The following is a 20,149-nucleotide window of genomic DNA, read 5'->3' as shown; positions in this document are numbered from 1 at the left end:
TTTAATGGCATTGAGGAGTAATGATCCAGATCCAGTACAACTAATAGACTCAAAATAATATTTCATTTACATTTTTGTTTGGCGCAACTTCTGAGCCATGCTACAATCTACTGCGAACTGTTGATGTTAACACTAAGGAATTTAATTTTTAATGTTACTTAATATATCATTTAACATTTTAAAACTTATTTTCATAACATTTTTTTTTAAGTTTCTTTTTTTTTATTTTTTGTTTTTAAGCACTTTTTATTATATTAAAGTCAGTAATCAGTACAATCGCTAAATAGTGATATAGATATATAGTTTTTTTTATATTAAATTAACCAGCTGCATATTACATAGAGTTAATTGGATTTTCCTGCTTAAAATCTAAAAATATCCCATTTAACTACAAGGTGGGTTTTTCAGCTGTGTAATCAATCAAAAAATAAACCATGCATGTACAAGGTAGATTTGTCAGCTGTACATTCAATCAATACTGCAGATGCAGACTTTAAAGTTCAAGATTTATGTTTTCATCTCTTTCCTCAACTAATGTTGTATAGACACGTCTTTGGTCTCTTGCAATTCTTTGGTTCCTGATGTCTTGCTCTGTACAAAGGTTTCTGCATGATAATGCTCGCTTTCCATGGAAACGAACCATGTAGATAATGACGCATGCTGTTGCAAAGAGCAAAATTGTTGCAGTTATGGTAAATGTCTTCAATGCATTTACTTTGCCATCATAGGATGATGTTTTGTTTTTAGAATCAATTGGCCCATTATTAGTCAAAGTTACACTGGTTACTTGACTCTCTGATTTATCAATCACTTCCACCTTGTAAGTAACACTTACATTATTAAAAATGTTGTCTGCATAGCAGACATAACTGCCTTCTTGTTGAGCAGAAACACTGTGAATCACTACATGTTCTTGGGTAATGGCTAGGCTGGCACTGTTGAGATTTTTTGGAACCTCCCAGCAGACGATTGGCCTAGGAAAGCCACTTGTGCTGCAGTTGAGGATAACTTCATCACCAGGACTTGCTGATATTAAGGTCTGTCTGTTTTTTATGGATGTGTTCTTGCATGGAGTGGTCATGCTTGAGGAGTTCAAAGTGGCAGTTTCAATTCCTTCTAAATTTGATGGCATGGCACATTTTCCCAAATCATATTTGGTGGATCGAACATGCTTACTATTGTTGAACCAGTTTACCATTTGCAGGATGTCACAATCACACCGAAAGGGATTTCCTTGCATTTCTAGATATAGTAAAGAGGGCACCATGCTAAAGAAATCTGCTGAAGGTGCAGAATTAAGTTTATTTTCTGCAAGATTCAGGTCTTGCAAATACCTTAATATTTTTTTATTTGCACAAGTTTCATCTAAAATTGAATCTTCATCTTTAAAAATGTCAGCATTTAAATATTGCAGTTGATTTTGGCGCAACTTTAAGGAATGTAAATTATCCATACCACCAAAGGATGCAGCTTCAATGAAATTGATCTGGTTTCCTGCAAGATTCAAAGATTCGATGCCAGGAAGGTGTTGCATGAAGTCTTTTGTGATTTCTTTCAAATTATTGTCATAAATATCTAACTCAGTCAATGAGTGAAGACCTGAAGACTCCATTCCACTAGTGTCTGACAATAATATTTCCGGTTGGAGATTTTCTATGTTGTTTTTGCCAAGGTATAAATTCTGGAGATTTTCCAGATTAGCAAATGTTCTATTTTTAATAGTGCTTATATTGTTAGATTCAAGATTTAGCATTTGAAGCTGCTTGAGATCATCAAATACAGCTGGTATTTGTGTGAAAATGTTACTTGAAAGATCTAATCTGATTAGGTCAGACAAACTTAAAAAAATATTGCTTGGCAATTCTGAAAGTTGATTCCCAGAAAGATCCAGACTTACTAATGTTTCAAGAACACGGAATACATTACTTTCAATCAACTTAATTTTGTTAAAGCTAAGATCCAGTTGTGTCAGACCTGTTAATCCATTGAAAACTTCATTCTGAAGTGATGGCAACATGTTACCATCAAGATACAATCCCTCCAGTTGTGTCATATACTGAAACGATCCCAGAGCAATTGATGTTATCTTGTTGTTTGCCAGAAACAGCTCTTTCAGTGAAGCATATGGATACAAATCTTTAGCATTAATGCTTGTAATGTTGTTGCTACTAAGGTGAAGTGAGATAAGATTTTTACATTCTAAGATGATTGGTGGAATACAGGTGAGGTCCAGATTATGACATCTACATTGATGCATCAAAAAATTCCATTCACAAGTTTTTCCTTCTTGATTGCAATTTGCAGATGCTTGCTTGACAACAAGTATAATAGCAGCAAATACAATGTACATCTTGATTTCCTAAAACATAACAAGAAATAAAATTGTAAGAAAATAATAATGTAATATGATACTATTAACTATGGAGCTACTAACTAATTGTTATAATAATTAGAGCAAACTAACCTTTAGTGTGCTATAAGCTAATTGTTATTATGATTAGAGAAAATAAGAATGATTTAGACTGGATTATTTTTTTCATTCATTTATTCTTGAGTTATTTATATAGCACCCACCCCAAATTCCACCTCAAAACCCACAGCAAGTATTTGTAATTGCACTGGCAAGTAGCATCTTTAGATTAAGATTTAGATTAACAATTTTTATGTCAGTTTAGTCCAGACTCTTACTAGTTTTTAATGTTGTATTTTTATACAATTTAATTGAAAATTTTAAACATTGTAATGGAGTATGCTTTGATCCAAAGGAAGGATGCCAAATATATCATTTTTTTTTTTGAGGTTTTTGAATAATTGAAATGCCAGACTAATAATTCAGCTTGCTGTATGAATTCACTTTTGATAATAGCAAATTTGTTATTGAATTTTCCAAAGAAGACTGAACTTTAGTCTTCTAATTTTTTTAAATAAGTTTTTAAATAATAATACTTTAGGCCTATTTATCCTCATTATAATTAGAAATCGGAAATTTGGGCTGGGCCCTAGGAGATCCACGGCAGCCGCAGTGCTGCGCCACCCGCCTTAGGCCCTATAAAAAATATTATTAGTTTATCACCCTATCTGGGCAGGAAAAGTGATGAGGGAGGGAGGCTTTTTTTTTTTTTTTTTTATTTTGCTAAAGCCAAATATAACCCTTGGTTTGGTTGCTGGTGCATTGATATTCAAAGTAAAACATGATTTAGATAGTGCAAACAATATCTACTAACTATTTAATAAAATAAATGAAAAAAATAAATAAATAAAATTTAATTTTTTCTAAAATTTTTTTTTTTCTGTACCATAAAGGCATGCGCGCGAGGGTGATAAACTGATCATTTTTTTATTGGCCTTAACTATATAAAGGGACACAAGAAACAGGAACAATACCTCTCAGCCAACCACTTAGGTCAGTTCAAACTCATTGCAAATCATCATTAAGAAACATTCACAATAATTATACAAATATTACTTACCAGCAGCATGAAAATTACGAGTGACATTCAATAACAATCTGTGTTTTAAAGTGTTTCTGCCCATGATAGGTTATACCACTTTAACATAGGGAATAAAATTAATTTAATAACTAGGACAGGCTGACCTATGACAGAAATTTTTAGCAATCTGACTTTGATTCCCTGAGGGTTAAAGCTAATTATCAACAAAAATTTAGATTTACGATCTCTGTTAGAGTTGATCTGTTATTATAATTATTAATCGTTTCAATCATCAAAGCAATAGCAATCTTAATTACAAGTTACTCTGTCAAAAATTATGTATACCTTGTGGGCCTGTTGAAGACACATTATATAGCCCTGCTGTTATTAAATCCTATTCTAAAGTCTCACCACAGGGAAGTGTGCATAGCAACTTCTGAGTACCTTTACTGTTCTTTCTGAAACCATCTACAGTTGTTTAATAAGTACAATACATTTAGTATGTTGATACAGAATGTCTGTCTGTCTGACCATAATAGGTCCATGGTCTGACTTACTAGAATAATAATGTTTAATCAACCGTACAAAACAAATATAGCATTTTCAGCTCTCTGGCAATGCACGTACGCAGTCAGCAATTTTCTGTCCACATACCTTGGGTATATCCATATTTGCTCTTGGATAAAGATACACAAAATATATACTCATAAGTATAGTTGTTGAAAGGCCAAAGTCTACAAACTACACACTGTTGCCCACTCTGCAGACTCCATACAGCTTTCATACTTACCTTATCTCAGCCACAGGTATGCTAATCTCAGTGAGATTGTGAAAGATCAAGTAATGAGTGACAGAGTGACCCTCCATGTACACCTGGCAACAGCGTCAAAGTTTATGTTTCAAATATGCTGTCAACTCAACACGCTGCCATTATCATATTGATTCCACACTAAATTATCATACAGGTACATGTATACAATATCTCAAATCAAAAGGAATGTTTTTCTACTACCATTCAGTACTAAAAATATCAATCAAAAAATCAAATTTAATACATGAGATATGTAAAATCTTATCGAAAATATTTGCAAAACCTTGCTAAAAATTTACAGAATTCTAGCGTAAAATTACTTGTACCACAATGGAAATGTAGGCATTCACACCTCATACACAAAGTCGGATATAGATCCTGTATTCACTCCATGTTCTAAGCACATCATGCCTGCTTTATTAGCTAATAACTACATTTAATTGTTTCATTTGTATTCCACTCAGCACGGGTTATTACCGGTTGACTCTGATAAAATATTTTAAATAACAGTCCTGGCCTAAAATTATAGTAACAAAATCAAGAATTTCTTGTTCTTATTCTTTATTTGCCAAAACAACAAAGTACAATGGTCATGGTGCTACATTATACAGAATACAAAAACAATAAATTGAATGAGGTGGGTAGGGAGACAAAATCGGATTTTAATCATCATAACAAAAAGTCTGTGAACCCCACTCATCCAGTTAAATATTAATAATACAATATTGTTAATTATAAATAAGAAATATACTCTTACATTCTCCAGCTGTTCATATGAGCCCTTCCAATTCCAAAGCTGTTTTTGTAAATAGTTGTTGCTCTGTGGTGTATTTCTGCTTGTAGAAAACATATAGACACACAGTTAGACAATGCTTTCCTATAAGGTGATCCCTGGACTTGTATCTGTAATCTGAGCACAGATCTAAAAATTGTTCCTATTGTTTCCACATAAATTGGCAATAGGCCCACTATATTTCTGCTTTGTATATCAACTTTGACCTTTCACTATTAAATGATAATACAAAATATAACCTTGACTGTCTGCTTTAGTTTTTAGAATGCAATTTGAAATGTTATTGGTGGAGATGCTAACTGACATAACATAGGGATCATGACCCAAATGTTCTCAGCTATTTTTAAACTATTAAATATTTGAATTATGTATTTTTATATTTATGATTTCAACAGGGGCATATGCCTGTCTCTTATACACATCTAGATGTGTATAAGAGACAGGGCCTGGCTGAACTAAATCCGTATTCCAATTAAAAACTTAATGGTCTTTTTTTAGTATTTTAACCCACTTAAGTGAAAATAATTTTCTGCCATGTCAGCACTCCTGCAATTTATTGAATTTTATTAAATTTAATGCTACTAGAGTCTGCGATTGACCCCCTGGTCTCTCTTCCAATTAAAACTTAATGGTCATTTTTAGTATTTTAACCCACTTACGTGAAACAAATTTTCTGCCATGAGGGATACGTCAGCATCCCTGCAATTTATTGAATTTTATTAAATTTAATGCTATTAGAGCCTGCGATTGACCCCCTGCTAGTCTGTCTGTACATATAACCTGTCGGTGCATATCTCTGCAAAGCATCAAGTGAATTCCATTGGTTCATTGTTTTTACAACGAGAATGTTTTTATAACCAAAATGTTTTCTTACTTTTACTTGGTAACTGTGGATCTATTTTTTCTCAGTTGGAAAATTGTGGCCAGTCAGCTTGTTTTACCAAAGATCTTTGCCTCCAGATCCATGAGCGTGATGCTAAAATCACAACCACACGTTCCTTTCGAAATTTCTTTGGGGGTGGCTATTACAAATCATCTGACTGGTATGTATATTTGCCAACCTTTGATTACTAAATACAACACATTTAAGTAGGCTTATTTGGTAGAATAACAGGAAAACCAGACCCATTTTTAACACTACTTTTACTATATTATCGTAGGTGGTGCCATTTCAAATAATGGTGTAAGATATTTGTTCAACTAGATAATATTTTTTATTCCTTTCTAATATTCTTATGTAAGCTTCAAAATTACTTTTTTTTTCAGTAATCGGGTCAGTGGTGTGTATGAGCTATCATTGAAGAGGTCGTCTGATGCATTGAGTCCAGGTTTGTGTTTTTGTTTATAAATATCACCATATGATCATGCAATGGAATCAAGTCTTTATAGGACTAATATTTGAATAGTTTCATCTGATTTGCCATTGTGGTAGCACTGTTTTAATTGGTTTATTAAAGATTAAAAGAGTTCTAATATACATATATATGTTCATGGCAGATCCAAAGTGCTTTTGGAGTTCCTCTCATGTTAGGGCTTCAGATGCCTATTTCACCTGTAAGCGATCACAATTTTAGCCATTTTAATTTCTTATCCAAGTGATTTCACCCTGAATTTATTTGTTTTTTGGCTGTTGCCAGGAGAAAGGGGTACAAGCCTCCCTTGTGCCACCCCAGGGTCTGCCACTGATATGTGCATGGTGTAACTCAGTCTGTTCCACAAACCATCAAGCTGTGAGTTGCTGGGTTAGCAGCTTTGTAATATAAGATGGTTAATTATGTTCTATTTAAAATCTCTACAAATTTTTTCTATAATTTGATATTTGCAGCTTTATAAATCTGCACAATAACAAGTTTTTTTTTATACAATAGAGCGCCGCCAATGATCTAGGATACCAATGATCTAGAATGAGGTCACTTCACTTGTTGGTGGCGCTGTTCCTCAGTTAATCAATAGATTTCATGAAGGATAATGTAAAATATGCCCTAATGTATAAGTCAAATATTTTATCCCATTCCTCTAGTTCTTTTTTTTGGTCAATTCAACACTCATCTTTTTTTCTCATTTATTTATTTTATATCTCAGTATCTGATATATTTGACATTCTACTGTACATAATATTATTTAGTATGTTTTATATTTAAATTGCTAAAAAGGTTCACACTTCCTAACTGCACAATTTTATAAATTAATTACTCCTCACTTTTGTAGGTAAAATGACTAAATCTATTTAATTTTCGGTTTAATGCTTAAAAACAAAAAAAATATGATTTTAGAGCAATAAAATATTGAATTATAATTATTTGTTATTGTTATTTAAACTATAATTATTATTATTATAGTATTCTTTTTCTTTTTGCCAGCACCGCTTTGTTTTGTTTATATGTTATGTTTATTTCCGTTGCTATTTTTATTTCATTCAATTTTCATATTCACTAATCACATTAACCAACTTTATTTGTAAGGCATTTAATCCCATGTCACATCATAATTGTTGCCTTCCCATCATGCCTCTAGATTAAATTTTCCCTCCAAATGCCTTTAGTGTAACTCACTCCACAATAAATATTTAGTGTTGAATCCTTACCTGCTTAACTGAGAAATTTTATATTATTGTTTATTGATTTATTTATTTCATTGACTCGAGGGCTGGTATTGTGAAATTTTGATTAAATATAGCAGCTATTTACTTTTCTCTATTTAGATAACATATCAATTGTTATCAATATTGAACATAGAACCAGTAAGTATAATAAATCTGCAAATATTTCTTCTCTAACACCCAGGCAAATCTTTTAGCCACCATGATCTTCGGGAGCTTCTGGAGTCAACCTCCCCTATCTCCCCCGCGTACTCTTCTCCCATGGGTAAGAAAATAGCTGTATTATACCCCGGAATGAGCCAAACTGTAAAAAAAAATACTTAAAATTGCTGTCATGACATCAGACAAATTATTTAGCAGAACAAATAGCACATAATCATTAAAAAAAAAAAAAAAATTAAAAATTATAATTTTAAAAAATTATATAAACATATAGTAACATTTTACAGTTTTTCTAGATCTTTTTGTAATTAAAAAATATACAGTAAATATTTGATACTCTAATCAAAAATATATTGTTGTTTTATTACTAGTAAAAATAATCGCCATTATAGGTTGTATATTAATTGTAATCCAGAAAATTGGACCAACTTATAAATCTAATGCCTTACACAAAATTGAGTGTCCAAACTTGCATGGAAAATTCTCACATATTATTTCTATCGCATTTATTTCTAATTTTTCGTTAATTTTATTCAAGATATTTTTTTGTTTTCAAAAGGTTCCTTCATTTGGTTACTTGTTCTGTTTGTTTCTGCTTATAATTTTAGCCAACTGATGTTAGTTTTTGATGGCCAATTTCATATTTTTATAACCATAATTAAAACATTTTTAATAATAAAAAGTGAGATTTGTATGTTTTTTATTATTTATTATTAATTTGGCTCATTCATTGGGGCATATTAAATACATGTTGCACGAATATAACTATTCCCCCTGTTAATTTGGGTGAACCACTGTGAAAGTGATCAGTTTTTTGCATTTGAACTTTAGTTTTGAATTGTTTGGTAATTTCATTCAAAAAAGTTACAAGTATTTCTTCCCAAAGGTTGTGTGGGTATTTTAATTTGTTCATTATATATTTGAAAACATTATGTATGTTTTAGTGAGAACATTCTGCCTGTTTAGATTCATTTTATTTCTGTATATTAAGTTATATCATCATTAGTTGATCTTTCTGTTTATGGAAAAGGTATACTGAATTACTGATATTTTCTGTCATTTATTTATATTCTTATGTTTGATCATCCATATTAGTACTTATAGTGTGTTTCTTCTACTTAGATCAAATATACATCTAATATTGTGTTTAGGTTTCTCCACACACTGCTAAGATACAGAAACATTAAAATTATAATCCTGAAAAATTTGAAAAAAAAGTATGAAATTAAGTCAAAAATTGCCCTCAATGTTTCCAATACATTATCCTCACTCCACATTCTTTTTTTCCTATTCATTTGTATGTTAGTTCGTGTGCAACTTGTGAATAGAATATCAGTTACCAGTTATGTATTAAATAAAACACCTCACCTGGCCCAAAAATATTAATATTACCTCACTAGTTAAGCTACGTTGGCCCTTTGCAAATGCCTGTGGCAATGTGGTGAAGGTGCTTGGCCACTCATCATAATTTTTTCTCACAACCACACACCCACTGCTCAAGCCTCATTATACAGACTTTGGCGCTTAAGGGAGATTATGGAAGGGTCGCAATCCTTTTGTATGCCCATATATGTGCCTATATATGGTCATGAAGTGATGTCATCATGACCATATTTAGGCATGTCACATGAATGAGTTAAAAACAAAATGGTATGAGAACAACAATAGCTAATTTTCCGTAATTGTAATTACACAGGACTAGAGCTAGCAAATACTTATGTTTCAGTAAAAAAAAAATAGTAATCAAGACGGACACTGCCTGCATACTTACCATGGTTACCCATCTGTTTTCACTTCTTTTAAAAACTGTGAATGTTTCTGTTCTGAATTTAAATTTGCATTCAATTATATTAATATTCAGTTGATGTTTGTTGGATTTTGTTGGATTTGAAATTTGAATAAATGGTATTTTCAATTTTTTTCTTGTTTTCCTTTCATACCATCGTTCATCATTTTTGTTTATATCAGGTACTCAACGGAGACTCCGCAAAGTCATAGACACATCTGGTACATACGTGCGAGGCGAGGAGAACTTGAAAGGCTGGCGACCACGTGCCGATTCCCTTATTCTTGATCACCAGTGGGAACTTGAGAAAATCAAAAGGCTTGAAGAGGTAGGGTCAGAGGTTAAGCATATAATGATTATAGCAGTCACAATTACTTTGGTTGGATTGGCTAATTTAGAAGTATATTTAGATTTCATGATATTAAGTGGTGTCAAACAACGGGTACCGTGTCTATATTTGTCTATCAACTAATCAATTAATTATTTACAATGACTATATTGGATAGGTGGAAAAAATTTTGTTGTAATATGGCTACTTATTATATGACAGCAATTCAACATATTTCGGTAGAGCAATCAGGTAGTCCATTTTTTATGCAACATATTTTTCAGTTTAGCTGTTTTAAAGTTTTTCTTAATGTAATGATATTTTTTTTTCTTGTGTAAATTACCGTAGTGTTGTAATTCTTTTGTAATGTGGGCCTAAAATTATTTCTACAGTTCAGCTTAGGCTGTGATTGAATGATAAATAATTTTTGAAAGAAACTGTTTATATAAGTACGTCCATCCCAGAAAAAAAAAAAAAAAACATTAGCTAAACAAAGAATATGAAACTTTTAAAAATTATTTAAGAAATATTTTCAAATGCTCTGCATGTCATCCTAAAAAACCTCAGCGGTCTGGTGTGGTATATTTTAGAGGTTTTTAGTTTGTTTTGTTTTTGAAAATTTACAGTTTTTTTACTACTCTACTTGTAAATTGAAATTCAGGTTGAAAAAGCAAGGCACACTCTCTCCTTGAAAGACAAACTAAGCGGGAATGTAAAGACATATGAACGAGAGCCACTCACAGAGGACGAAGAGGATGATGAGGACGCCGTCTTTTCACCTGAAAAACAAGACTTGCTTACCAAATGCTTGAAGCTTCTTACTCAAGAGAAGTCACAGGTGCCTGACTTACCACATGTACAGGTGAACATTAATTTGCATAAATACTTGTCGTCTTAAAGCCAGGCACACACTGCATTGTAAGGTGGTCGTATGACCGCCCCCAAAAAATCCATATTCAGTTGATGATGCAACGCCGTCCTCTGAATGTCAATAGGGAGCTTTCTAGTACACGACTACGGTAGGACGTAGAACGTAATGACGTCACTAAAAATCATCTGCGCATGCGAGAACATTAAGGCCACCTAGATTCTGAAACACAATTTGGCCAAATCTACATATGCAGAGAACGTAGGACGCCAGGTAGGACGGTCACGCATGTGTGATTCCGTTCTAGCGTTGCGTCGTCACACAAATCCAAAGCTCACTAATGGCAGACTGAGCAGGTTCAGTAAAAAGATTCAATTGTGCGTGTCGCGTTGTGTTTTCCATACAGTTGCATCAGCCAATGACCATCAGCGCAATGTATGCGCAGCTTTTGTTTATTGGCTGGCTTAGGTAGTTACATGTTTACAGTTTCTTCAGGACTTGATTTAGAGCATGTGTATGGCTTTATTATAATAAAATAATAATTTTTAAAATTATGATCAAGTTGTTGGACAAAAAATCCTTTCTTCAACAGGTGACTGGAACACCAAGTACAGATGGAGAAAGCCCAGAGGAAGGTGGAGGTATACGTGACTTTGGACCATGCCCAACTGTGCAGACAGAAACTTTACGGAAATGCGTTTCCGAGTCAGATTTACAGAGCCTTTCTCCTAGGATTGCTCGTCGTTTACCGGTGCCAACAGACCTCCCTGGAATCCTGACTCAGGAAGTTCCAGAAGATCTAATAAGTAGGAGACGAAGATCCCTTTATATTCCTGAGGTGGAAGAAGTCAGAATAAGGTGAAATTATTAATTAATTAATTAATTAATTTGTTTATATTTTGTTTGTTAAAAATTCAGTTTTCTGTTCTCAATAATAACAATTACCATTTTGTTTGTTATTTTATTATATTTATTGTCTTATTATTTTATATATATTTATTTATATACTTTATTTGTATATTTATTTAATTGTATTTATTGTTAATTTTTCAGCCCAATTATTTCCCGACGAGGCTACCTCAACTTCCTAGAAGAGAAGACCAAAGGATGGGTGACACGATACGTAATAGTCCGCCGCCCATACGTGTTCTTCTTCAACAGCGAGAAAGATCCCGTTGAACGGGGCTTAATTAACTTAGCTACTGCCAGAATAGAATACAGCGAGGATCAACGAGCAATGATTGGGGTAAGCTTATTATTTTTTTATATAATTTGATTTGAATCAGATTCATTTTGGGTTAAAATTCATACAAGATACAGTACATACATTAAAATTACAAGAACAAGGTAAACAAAGAGAGTGGTGCTAGCCAATCAAGGATGACCAAAAGTACACAAATGTGCTATTGTCATATGGCTCAGGAAGGCAGCACTCAAAGCACAAAGAATACAACACAGTACAAGTCAGCTGCATATGATGACTGTATTTTGGTACAAAATATCATATAGACAAACATAGCAATCTCATTGTTAAAAAATTATAATTATTGCTTTAAACTGCTATAACATGAAATGAAGGTGTTTTTTGTTTCTATATCTTTTCAGACTGCTAATACGTTTTCTGTCTGTACTAAATTCCGTGGATTTCTACTTCAAACAGTAGGAGACAAGGATGTTTTTGATTGGTTATATGCATTCAATCCACTTCTAGCCGGTTCAATCCGGTCAAAGATTTCCAGACGTTCGCCTCAAATGCTTGTTTGAATAGAATTAGCCAACATTCTCACATACCTATCCTCTAAATGGCCTCATGTTGATTGTTCAGCAAATATCAACCAAACAAAATCACCTACTAAATATGATAATTAGGATGCTATAAATATAATTACAAAATATTTTATGAAGTGTATAAAAGAATTAGCCAATCTTAGTCCAATTAAAAGATATCTCTACATCAGTTGGTAGACTTACAACCTCCCACATAACATAGGTGGTGGTTAAGTATATTCTGGTGTACAATGGTTAATAGAGTCCCTGTTTGTATGTTAGAACCAGTCCATTAACATATGTACATTAATTATAAATGTCTGTGCAAGTATTCTCTAGTCTGCCACATGCTATAGCATCTCTTACATCAGATATGTACTTAAATATCCTAAAACACAAGCCAAATTTATAGAGATACATGCTAAATTTTAGCTTGATGACCAGGTAGAATACATGCCCTACTACAGCGTACATGCCAAATTTTCTGCTCTGTATACATTCCCATTTGCAGCATGTAGACCCTATAGCAGAATACATGCTGCAGGTAGTTTTACATTTCAATATCAGCATATATGCCCCATTTACAAGATATCTGTACACTCCATGCAAGTCAATTAAATGTGTGCATACATGCCTGTTGGGCTGCTTACTTCCTGAAAACTATTGTAACTGGGTTGTAATGTTTATGACTGTGTATTGTCACCTCATTCTGAAATGCTGTTCCTATTTGACATTGTAACACTAGAGTCAAGATTCTAACTGTTTGTATTTAACTTATTCTAGATGAAGAGTAGATATAGCAGTAAATGAGATAGCTATATCCAAAATACAGATGCTGGTAAAATATAAAATAACAAGTCTCACCATTAAACAATTAGAAATTTAATTGGCTATTAATGCTAAAATATTGACTATTTTTTATTTGGCATCTCTGAAATTTAAAAAAAAAGTTTTCTTGTTAAATATAGTTCATAGTTTAAGTAGTTTAAGTAGTAATAAATGTGCATCTGTTGCAAGGCAAGTGCATCCAAACCAAATTCTGATTGGTCCAAATAGCATCTGTTGCTAGGCAAATGCATTTAAATCAGCTTCTGATTGGTTGAAAGTACAGTACATATGTTGCTAGGCCAGTAAAGCCACTTCTGCTTCTGATTGATCCAATCAGCATCTGTTGCTATACAAAAGCATTTACATGAGCATCTGATATTGGTCCAAATATTATCTGTTGCAACTAAAATCACACAAGCTTCCGATTGGTCTATGTAGCATCTGTTGCTAGGCAAATGCATTCATACCCTTTTCTGATTGGTCCAATTCACATGAAAATAAGCAAGTGTAGGCCATTTACCCTAAGACTACCACGGAGGCATGTGCATTGACTAACCAATAGTTTTGTGTACTAATTGTGTGTATTGTGTGCAGTGTTTTGTCAGGAGCTTTTTGTACGCTGTAGTAGTAATGTAAAAAGACAACCTCAGTCCCGTCCTTAAAACTTTTCTTATAAAATCGCTCTGATTATTTAGGATTGTCGATCATACAATCCAAATGTTCTCAAGACGTTTGATTTAATATTAATTAATTACTTAATTAATGTTAGTCCAGATTTCAGTATAACAATAGTAATTTTCTGATCATTAATTAGTAATGCAAGCATATATCAATATCAGTATATACCGTACATGTTTAGATTAACTATAGTGATATGAAAAATTGTTTAATGCTTTGTCAGACTTGTATGCTGTTAGATTTGTCTAGTAGAGTAACAACAAAAATATAAGGTTGCTGATATATATAGTACTTTAATGTCTACACCTTGTTTTGTATATTTTCTGTCATTACATTTAATTTTCATCTGATGGTGAGTGTAGCTAGTAATTACAGAATAGAATTAATATCAATAAACTAATTGCTTTGTCCATACTATCAAATTTTCTTTGAATAAACATTGTATGTCCATATATAGTCATGATGTGTCCATATATAGTCATGATGTGTCTATATATGGTCATGATGTGTCCATATATAGACATGATGTGTCCATATATAGTCATGATGTGTCTATATATAGTAATGATGTGTCTATATATAGTCATGATGTGATATAAACATGACCATATTTAGGCATGTCACATGTTTTTTGTCAGAAAAAAATTTGATAATCTGAACATTAAGTTTATATGATTTAAACCTGGAACCCATGGATTGAAAGTCAGGCACCAAACTTGAAAAAAAAAAATGTTAATATGTTTTTATAACCCTGTTTTTAAGTATGTTTTGACCAATTTTAAGGAGTCAATTTGCAGATAGAACTTTCCAAAGTATGAATTGGGAAAATTCTTATCAGTACTCTTAAGTTGACCATTTAGGAGGCTATGGTGGATAAACCATATAAACACTGTTCTTATTTTTCTAACCAGTTATAATCAGTTGTAACCGGTTGCTTATCTCTCAGTTTAATATCTAAATGGTGCAATTAGTTAATTATATTTTGTCATAGATTATGTGACAAATGATTGTGACAATTGAAATATGAATACTTGTGCTTTATATAAAAAAAAAATGAAATATTAATATTTTTGTTTATTTTTGTTGTTTATTGTTAATACAGACTGACTGAAGTTGAAATTACACTGAAAATCAAAACTATGTTTATACTTAATATGAAATACCTGCGTAGAAACAAGTTCCTTACTGCAGAAAACTGGAAATTGTAAACGCGTACGTGTAATTGGTTGATGATAAAAACGCGCTCAACTTAATAACCGATAGCGCTTGCTAACAGTTAGCGGTATCCAGATACTGCTAACGTGAGAACCAGGCTTTAGTGTATAATATATCACTTAGCATTTTTTTCTCTTTGCTTGCCATATCTTCTGCATGTTAGCTATATTGTTATTGACTGTGGGAGCCACCAGGTATAGTTGTTGGGCTTTCTTGATAGTTGTGTGAATATTTTTACTCTTTATTGTGCAATGGATGTTTTTAAGGCTTTCAATAGAATATGTTTGCTGAAAATTTGGCTTACATTTCTGATTTTAAAATTTAGCAATGAACAGCTCAGGTAGCTGTGTTTTTATTATTTAAATTCATCTATATTCAAATGTATGTATCAATGGCGGGTCCTGAATTTTGATATATAAGGGGCTCTCGGAAGGACTTCCAAAAATGGAGGGTCTATACCACCTAAGCCCCACCATGGTTGGGGCTGAGCATGGGTGGATCCAGAAATGTCCAAAAGGGGGGGCCGGAAGCGGGGGCCGAAAGTTGGGACGATTGAGACAACACTGTCGCAGGGGGTCTGGGGCATGCCCCCGCGAAATTTTTGTGTTCTGGACGCCCGAACATAACATTTGAGGCATTCTGGGCTATCATTTTTTTCCTTTCCTCTCTTTTTTTCCTTTTTTTTTTTTTTTCCCTCCCCAAAGGGGGGCCGGGGCCGGGCCGGCCCCCCCCCCCCCACTAAATCCGCCCCTGCTGAGGTAAGAAGACATGATTATGGCATCCTCTGGATTGCCAGAAATGGTACCCTCAGACATAAATTTTGAATGTCATTTTATTTCTTTAAATTTTAAACCCACCACTGTGTATTTGTGTGACATTTAGTACAGTAGATTAAGTTTTAGCCAATATTATATTCAGTGATGGAATGTGATATTCATCTCATGCAAGATAGAACATGTATTTCTGTTTTAAGTAGATTTTTGTTTAAACAATGCAAAATATGTTTTTACTCCTAATATAATATATTCTTTCGCCAATTTTTTGAACTATGCTAATTAATATATTGGACATTTTTATTAATTTTTGTTTGTTATGTATTCATTTGTGCAATGTAATACTTAAATTGTTTATATATAAACAGTGTATATTTTGTATTTTTAGACCAATGTGTGCTTAAATTAGCCGATTTAGACATTGTAGAAGCCATTAGCTTTAGAAAAAGTATAATCAAAATGTAAGTTTGTATGTCTGGATGAAGCATTCCTAACATCATCAACAGACTAGTATAATCATTGTGTATGGTTCATTTTAAAGGGTGCTAATTATTTTGGACGATTGACTGAGTGCGAAACTTAAAAATGAATATTTAATGAGATATTTTATTGTTCAGTGTAACATCTTAGGAATCTTACAGTGGGTGTGATTGAGCTTTTGTTACAAGTTCAAAGGTTATGAATACTGTATTGGTTTTTCATCTTTTAATGTCTGTGAAAATTAGATGAGTGAAACTGACGATATATGATGAGTATTCCCATATGATGATCATAACTGAATAACACAGATCTGTAGAGTGTGTAACTTTTGACCTGGTAATTGGTGATGGTGTATGATCGGTTCAGCTTGAGAAACTGATGAAAATTGATGATTTGTTATGAAAATATATAATTATTATAGCTATTATCTGAAATTTACGAGAATCAATCTACAAAAACAACACTGGCCTACATCTAGAGTATAATAAATATATATAATATTTAATGTATCAGTCTATATATAATTTCAAAACGATGAACATCATCAAAATTCAAACATTATTTTCAGGGTAAAAAATAACAAAACGAAGTAAAAAAATCTGCTGTAAAACTATAGCCTATTGTAGTGTAGTGTAGTGTACAATCTCATTATCCAATGTATACACATCAGCATATGCTACAAAAATATTTTTCTGACCATGTTCATGTTAGCTCCTCATTATAGTCACAATGTGTTTCGATTGGACGTCTCACACCAAAGTATAGAAAATGCCTTAATAGTATACCTTTAACTTTCTCGTCTAGTACTGTGCTTGACATCTATGACCTCGTAGATGAGTAGCGTTAGTTAGCTCTGCGTCGCAATTTAATACCCTGTTGATGATTATGTTGCTATGTTTTGGATTAATAAAGACAGTATGTTGCAGACCAGTGCTTGTTTATGTTTTATTTTTAATATTGTTCAAAAATACTGGAGTGAATAAATGAATAGAATAACTATTAGACTGGTGGCCATCAGATTGAAAGTTCTCAAAAAATCGTGTGTTACAAGCTGAAAACAAGGTGAATCCTCATCACCAACTCTTGGTTCACATGGAATGGCCTGTTGCCACGTTGAGTGTTGGATTTAAGTACCAAATTTGAAAAAAAAATGGCATATTTTGCACAATTTGGATATATTTGGTATCATGCGAAAAATATTACAATTATCTATCAAATGATGTGTATGATGACACAATATGTTGTGTCATCATATTGTGTCATCATACACAATATGTTGTGTGTTACCCAAAATTTACCAAAAAAAAAAAATTTTAATGACTTATTAAATAAATGAGAAAAATACTAAGCCAACAACCTTTTCGTCTGATACCTTTTCGAAAACTGAAAATATACAAAATAAAACACCTGTACAAATTTCAGATTTTATTCATTTTGTAATTCAGAGTTATAGTACGGTATGTCAAAGGACATCTCCCGCGAAAATGTCGAATTTCACACTTATTTACCACAAAATTGTATTGTGAAGCTAGTACGTTGCTAAAAGATTCAATTTTGTTTCGTATCATACGAAAGCGTAGAGTTGACATCAAAATAATGATGAGCTGCACGTATGTTCCAAATAAGTATAACATGTGCGTCAAGTACGAAAATAAATGACAGTTTGACGTGTTACAGAACATAAATTATATATTATTTTATTGAAAAACGTATTATTTCGTCCTGTCCCCAGGACTTCTTCAACATTAATGAAATGTGCAGAACTATTGGCATCATAAACATAGCAAGCATAAAGGTGACTAGTTAGAGGCGGAGCAAAACCCCGTTAAAAGTCGAATTAATCGATCCTATACATAGTATAATTGCTACTAAAATCATTATAGACTATAGAAAAAGACGAGCATAAATACAAGCAAATGGAATAAATAGTATCAAGTAGGCCCCTACAGAAAATAGTTAATATACTAAAGAGCCAAAAATAAGGCAGCTAAAATGCACAACAGTTACATGCATAAATAGAGGAGATTGATAAATCTCAGGCAAAACGTAGAAATGCTATTTCATAAAGAATATTCGCCCATAATGCCTAAGTCCCTGTTTCGCTAATAAAGCCTAAGTCTTTGTTTAAACCCTTAATATGAGATTTAAGACGGAGGATCAAACGGATCTCAGCACATCTTCTAGCCTTAGTCGATTTGAAATCGGTACCTAGGATTAAATAGCGTAAATCACTGTTAGAATGGTCCAATAGTGGTCAGCAACAGGGAAGCCCTTTTGCTGATCTCTAACTTAATGTTGGTGAGGCTTCATGAGCGAGTTTATTCGAGCGAGGTGTTTATTCAAGAATGGAGTTATAATTATTTATAACTCCATGATTCAAGGCAGGCAGGCGCGTAACAGGGGTCTTGGGTGGTGGGGGGGGGGGCGGTAAAGGTAATAATTTTTCCGGTAAGTAATTTATCATACCCACCCGACCCCGCTCCCCATATAGAAAACAATACGACATAGGGCTTTTCTTATTTATAATATAGGGCACACACGTGTGTTTGAAATTAAATATAAGCATTTTCATCATGGTTTTGTTTATTACAAACATTCTTTCACCATCAATACACTTTTAGGTAAAACGAGTTATCTTAAATGTTCTTTCTATATGAGTTGGGACTATATGTGTTATATAACTTAGAAGGCAAAGGAGGACAAGCACAAGTTCTCACCTCCAGTCTGCCCCGCCTCAGTGTTACGCCACTGGAGGCAAGCATTTATTTTTTTTGTGTGAAATTGGATACATACTGTATATACTCAAATGCCTCTTAATTCCACTGTAATTAAAATGTGCACCTGTCTCATAATATCCAAATTACGGTTGAAGCAAGCGTGTATGTGAACTACCGGAACTGTGTCGTAGACACGTCGTCGCAAAAACACCTTCTGAAATATTGAATGTTGGAATGATGTTTCTTTAAGTAAGAAAATATACATAAGGTAAATAGAGAGTGTACCGTACAGTACAAGCCTGTATGCCTTCATGGTGTTAGATTTAATTGCGGTATCCGTTGTTGTGTTGTTGTTCAGGCCTACATTTTCAGACTGGAGATTCTCTAAAATTGTTTTGAGTCCTTTTCATACAGTATTAAACCGGAATATCTGAGTGAATGTAAACAACAGTAAAAAACAGAGCTAAAGATTTGTTGTGTAATGACATACCGTACAGTCGTAGGCACATGTTTTTGCAACCCACATTCAACAATGTAAATCTAAGTACTCTTTAAAAGTAAGCTAAGTAAAATCATTTTAATAAATTTAGTAAAGTGTAATATTATTCATATAGTGACTTAAATTAAAACGCATTTCACGACTCACGATCCGTGAGTGGGTCATAAAACTTTGATTTAAATCGGCCGATTACAATCGCATAAAAATACATGTGTTGGCCTTCCTCTTCACTCCTTGTTCACGATGTTTATTCTCATCTCACCTAGTCAGTTATTTGTAGCTTTTTCTACATTTCACTCACTCGCCACTGAGGAAGGACTAGTGTTGTCCGAAAGCTCTGGTTATTTCTGACTGTTCCTTATCAAAATCTCTACCGAGATCCAGATATTGTATCTCGCAGCTTTTTTTCCCTCA

The 20,149-nt window shown here is 33.1% G+C and overlaps 2 protein-coding genes across 10 annotated transcripts in view; one reads left to right on the top strand and one right to left on the bottom strand.

Moving 5' to 3' along the window:
• LOC117100290 (kinesin-like protein KIF1A) overlaps positions 1 to 13,482 on the top strand; it is a 45,264-nt gene extending 31,782 nt beyond the window's left edge. For 5 of the 7 annotated variants that reach the window (XM_033239956.1, XM_033239970.1, XM_033239950.1 and 2 more), the window contains 8 exons: positions 5,945 to 6,078; positions 6,302 to 6,363; positions 7,819 to 7,899; positions 9,765 to 9,910; positions 10,572 to 10,772; positions 11,371 to 11,636; positions 11,832 to 12,024; positions 12,384 to 13,482. In XM_033239956.1, coding sequence (XP_033095847.1) covers positions 5,945 to 6,078; positions 6,302 to 6,363; positions 7,819 to 7,899; positions 9,765 to 9,910; positions 10,572 to 10,772; positions 11,371 to 11,636; positions 11,832 to 12,024; positions 12,384 to 12,542 — 1,242 coding nt within the window. In that variant the 3' untranslated portion in view covers positions 12,543 to 13,482. The remainder of the gene's footprint in view (positions 1 to 5,944; positions 6,079 to 6,301; positions 6,364 to 7,818; positions 7,900 to 9,764; positions 9,911 to 10,571; positions 10,773 to 11,370; positions 11,637 to 11,831; positions 12,025 to 12,383) is intronic. The other 2 variants (XM_033239982.1, XM_033239976.1) reach the window with 1 other exon arrangement.
• On the bottom strand, positions 50 to 5,323 carry LOC117100337 (carboxypeptidase N subunit 2-like). Of its 3 annotated transcripts, none has more exons than XM_033239996.1 (2): positions 5,000 to 5,323; positions 50 to 2,359 (listed from the first exon to the last, which is right to left on the bottom strand). In XM_033239996.1, exons 1-2 carry the CDS (start codon positions 5,090 to 5,092, stop codon positions 494 to 496), a joined length of 1,959 nt encoding a protein of 652 aa, XP_033095887.1. In that variant the 5' UTR covers positions 5,093 to 5,323; the 3' UTR covers positions 50 to 493. The 3 variants fall into 3 exon arrangements, with proteins under 3 accessions (XP_033095887.1, XP_033095902.1, XP_033095895.1); XM_033240011.1 differs by lacking the exon at positions 5,000 to 5,323 and adding an exon at positions 3,777 to 4,210; XM_033240004.1 differs by lacking the exon at positions 5,000 to 5,323 and adding an exon at positions 3,843 to 4,210.
• Positions 13,483 to 20,149: the final 6,667 nt, after the last annotated feature.

This window comes from Anneissia japonica, unplaced genomic scaffold (genome assembly GCF_011630105.1).
Source record: "Anneissia japonica isolate Jap-2015-1 unplaced genomic scaffold, ASM1163010v1 scaffold4446_len648930_cov198, whole genome shotgun sequence".
In the NCBI taxonomy this organism is placed as follows: domain Eukaryota; kingdom Metazoa; phylum Echinodermata; class Crinoidea; order Comatulida; family Comatulidae; genus Anneissia; species Anneissia japonica.
This window is presented reverse-complemented; position numbering and strand designations above follow the sequence as displayed.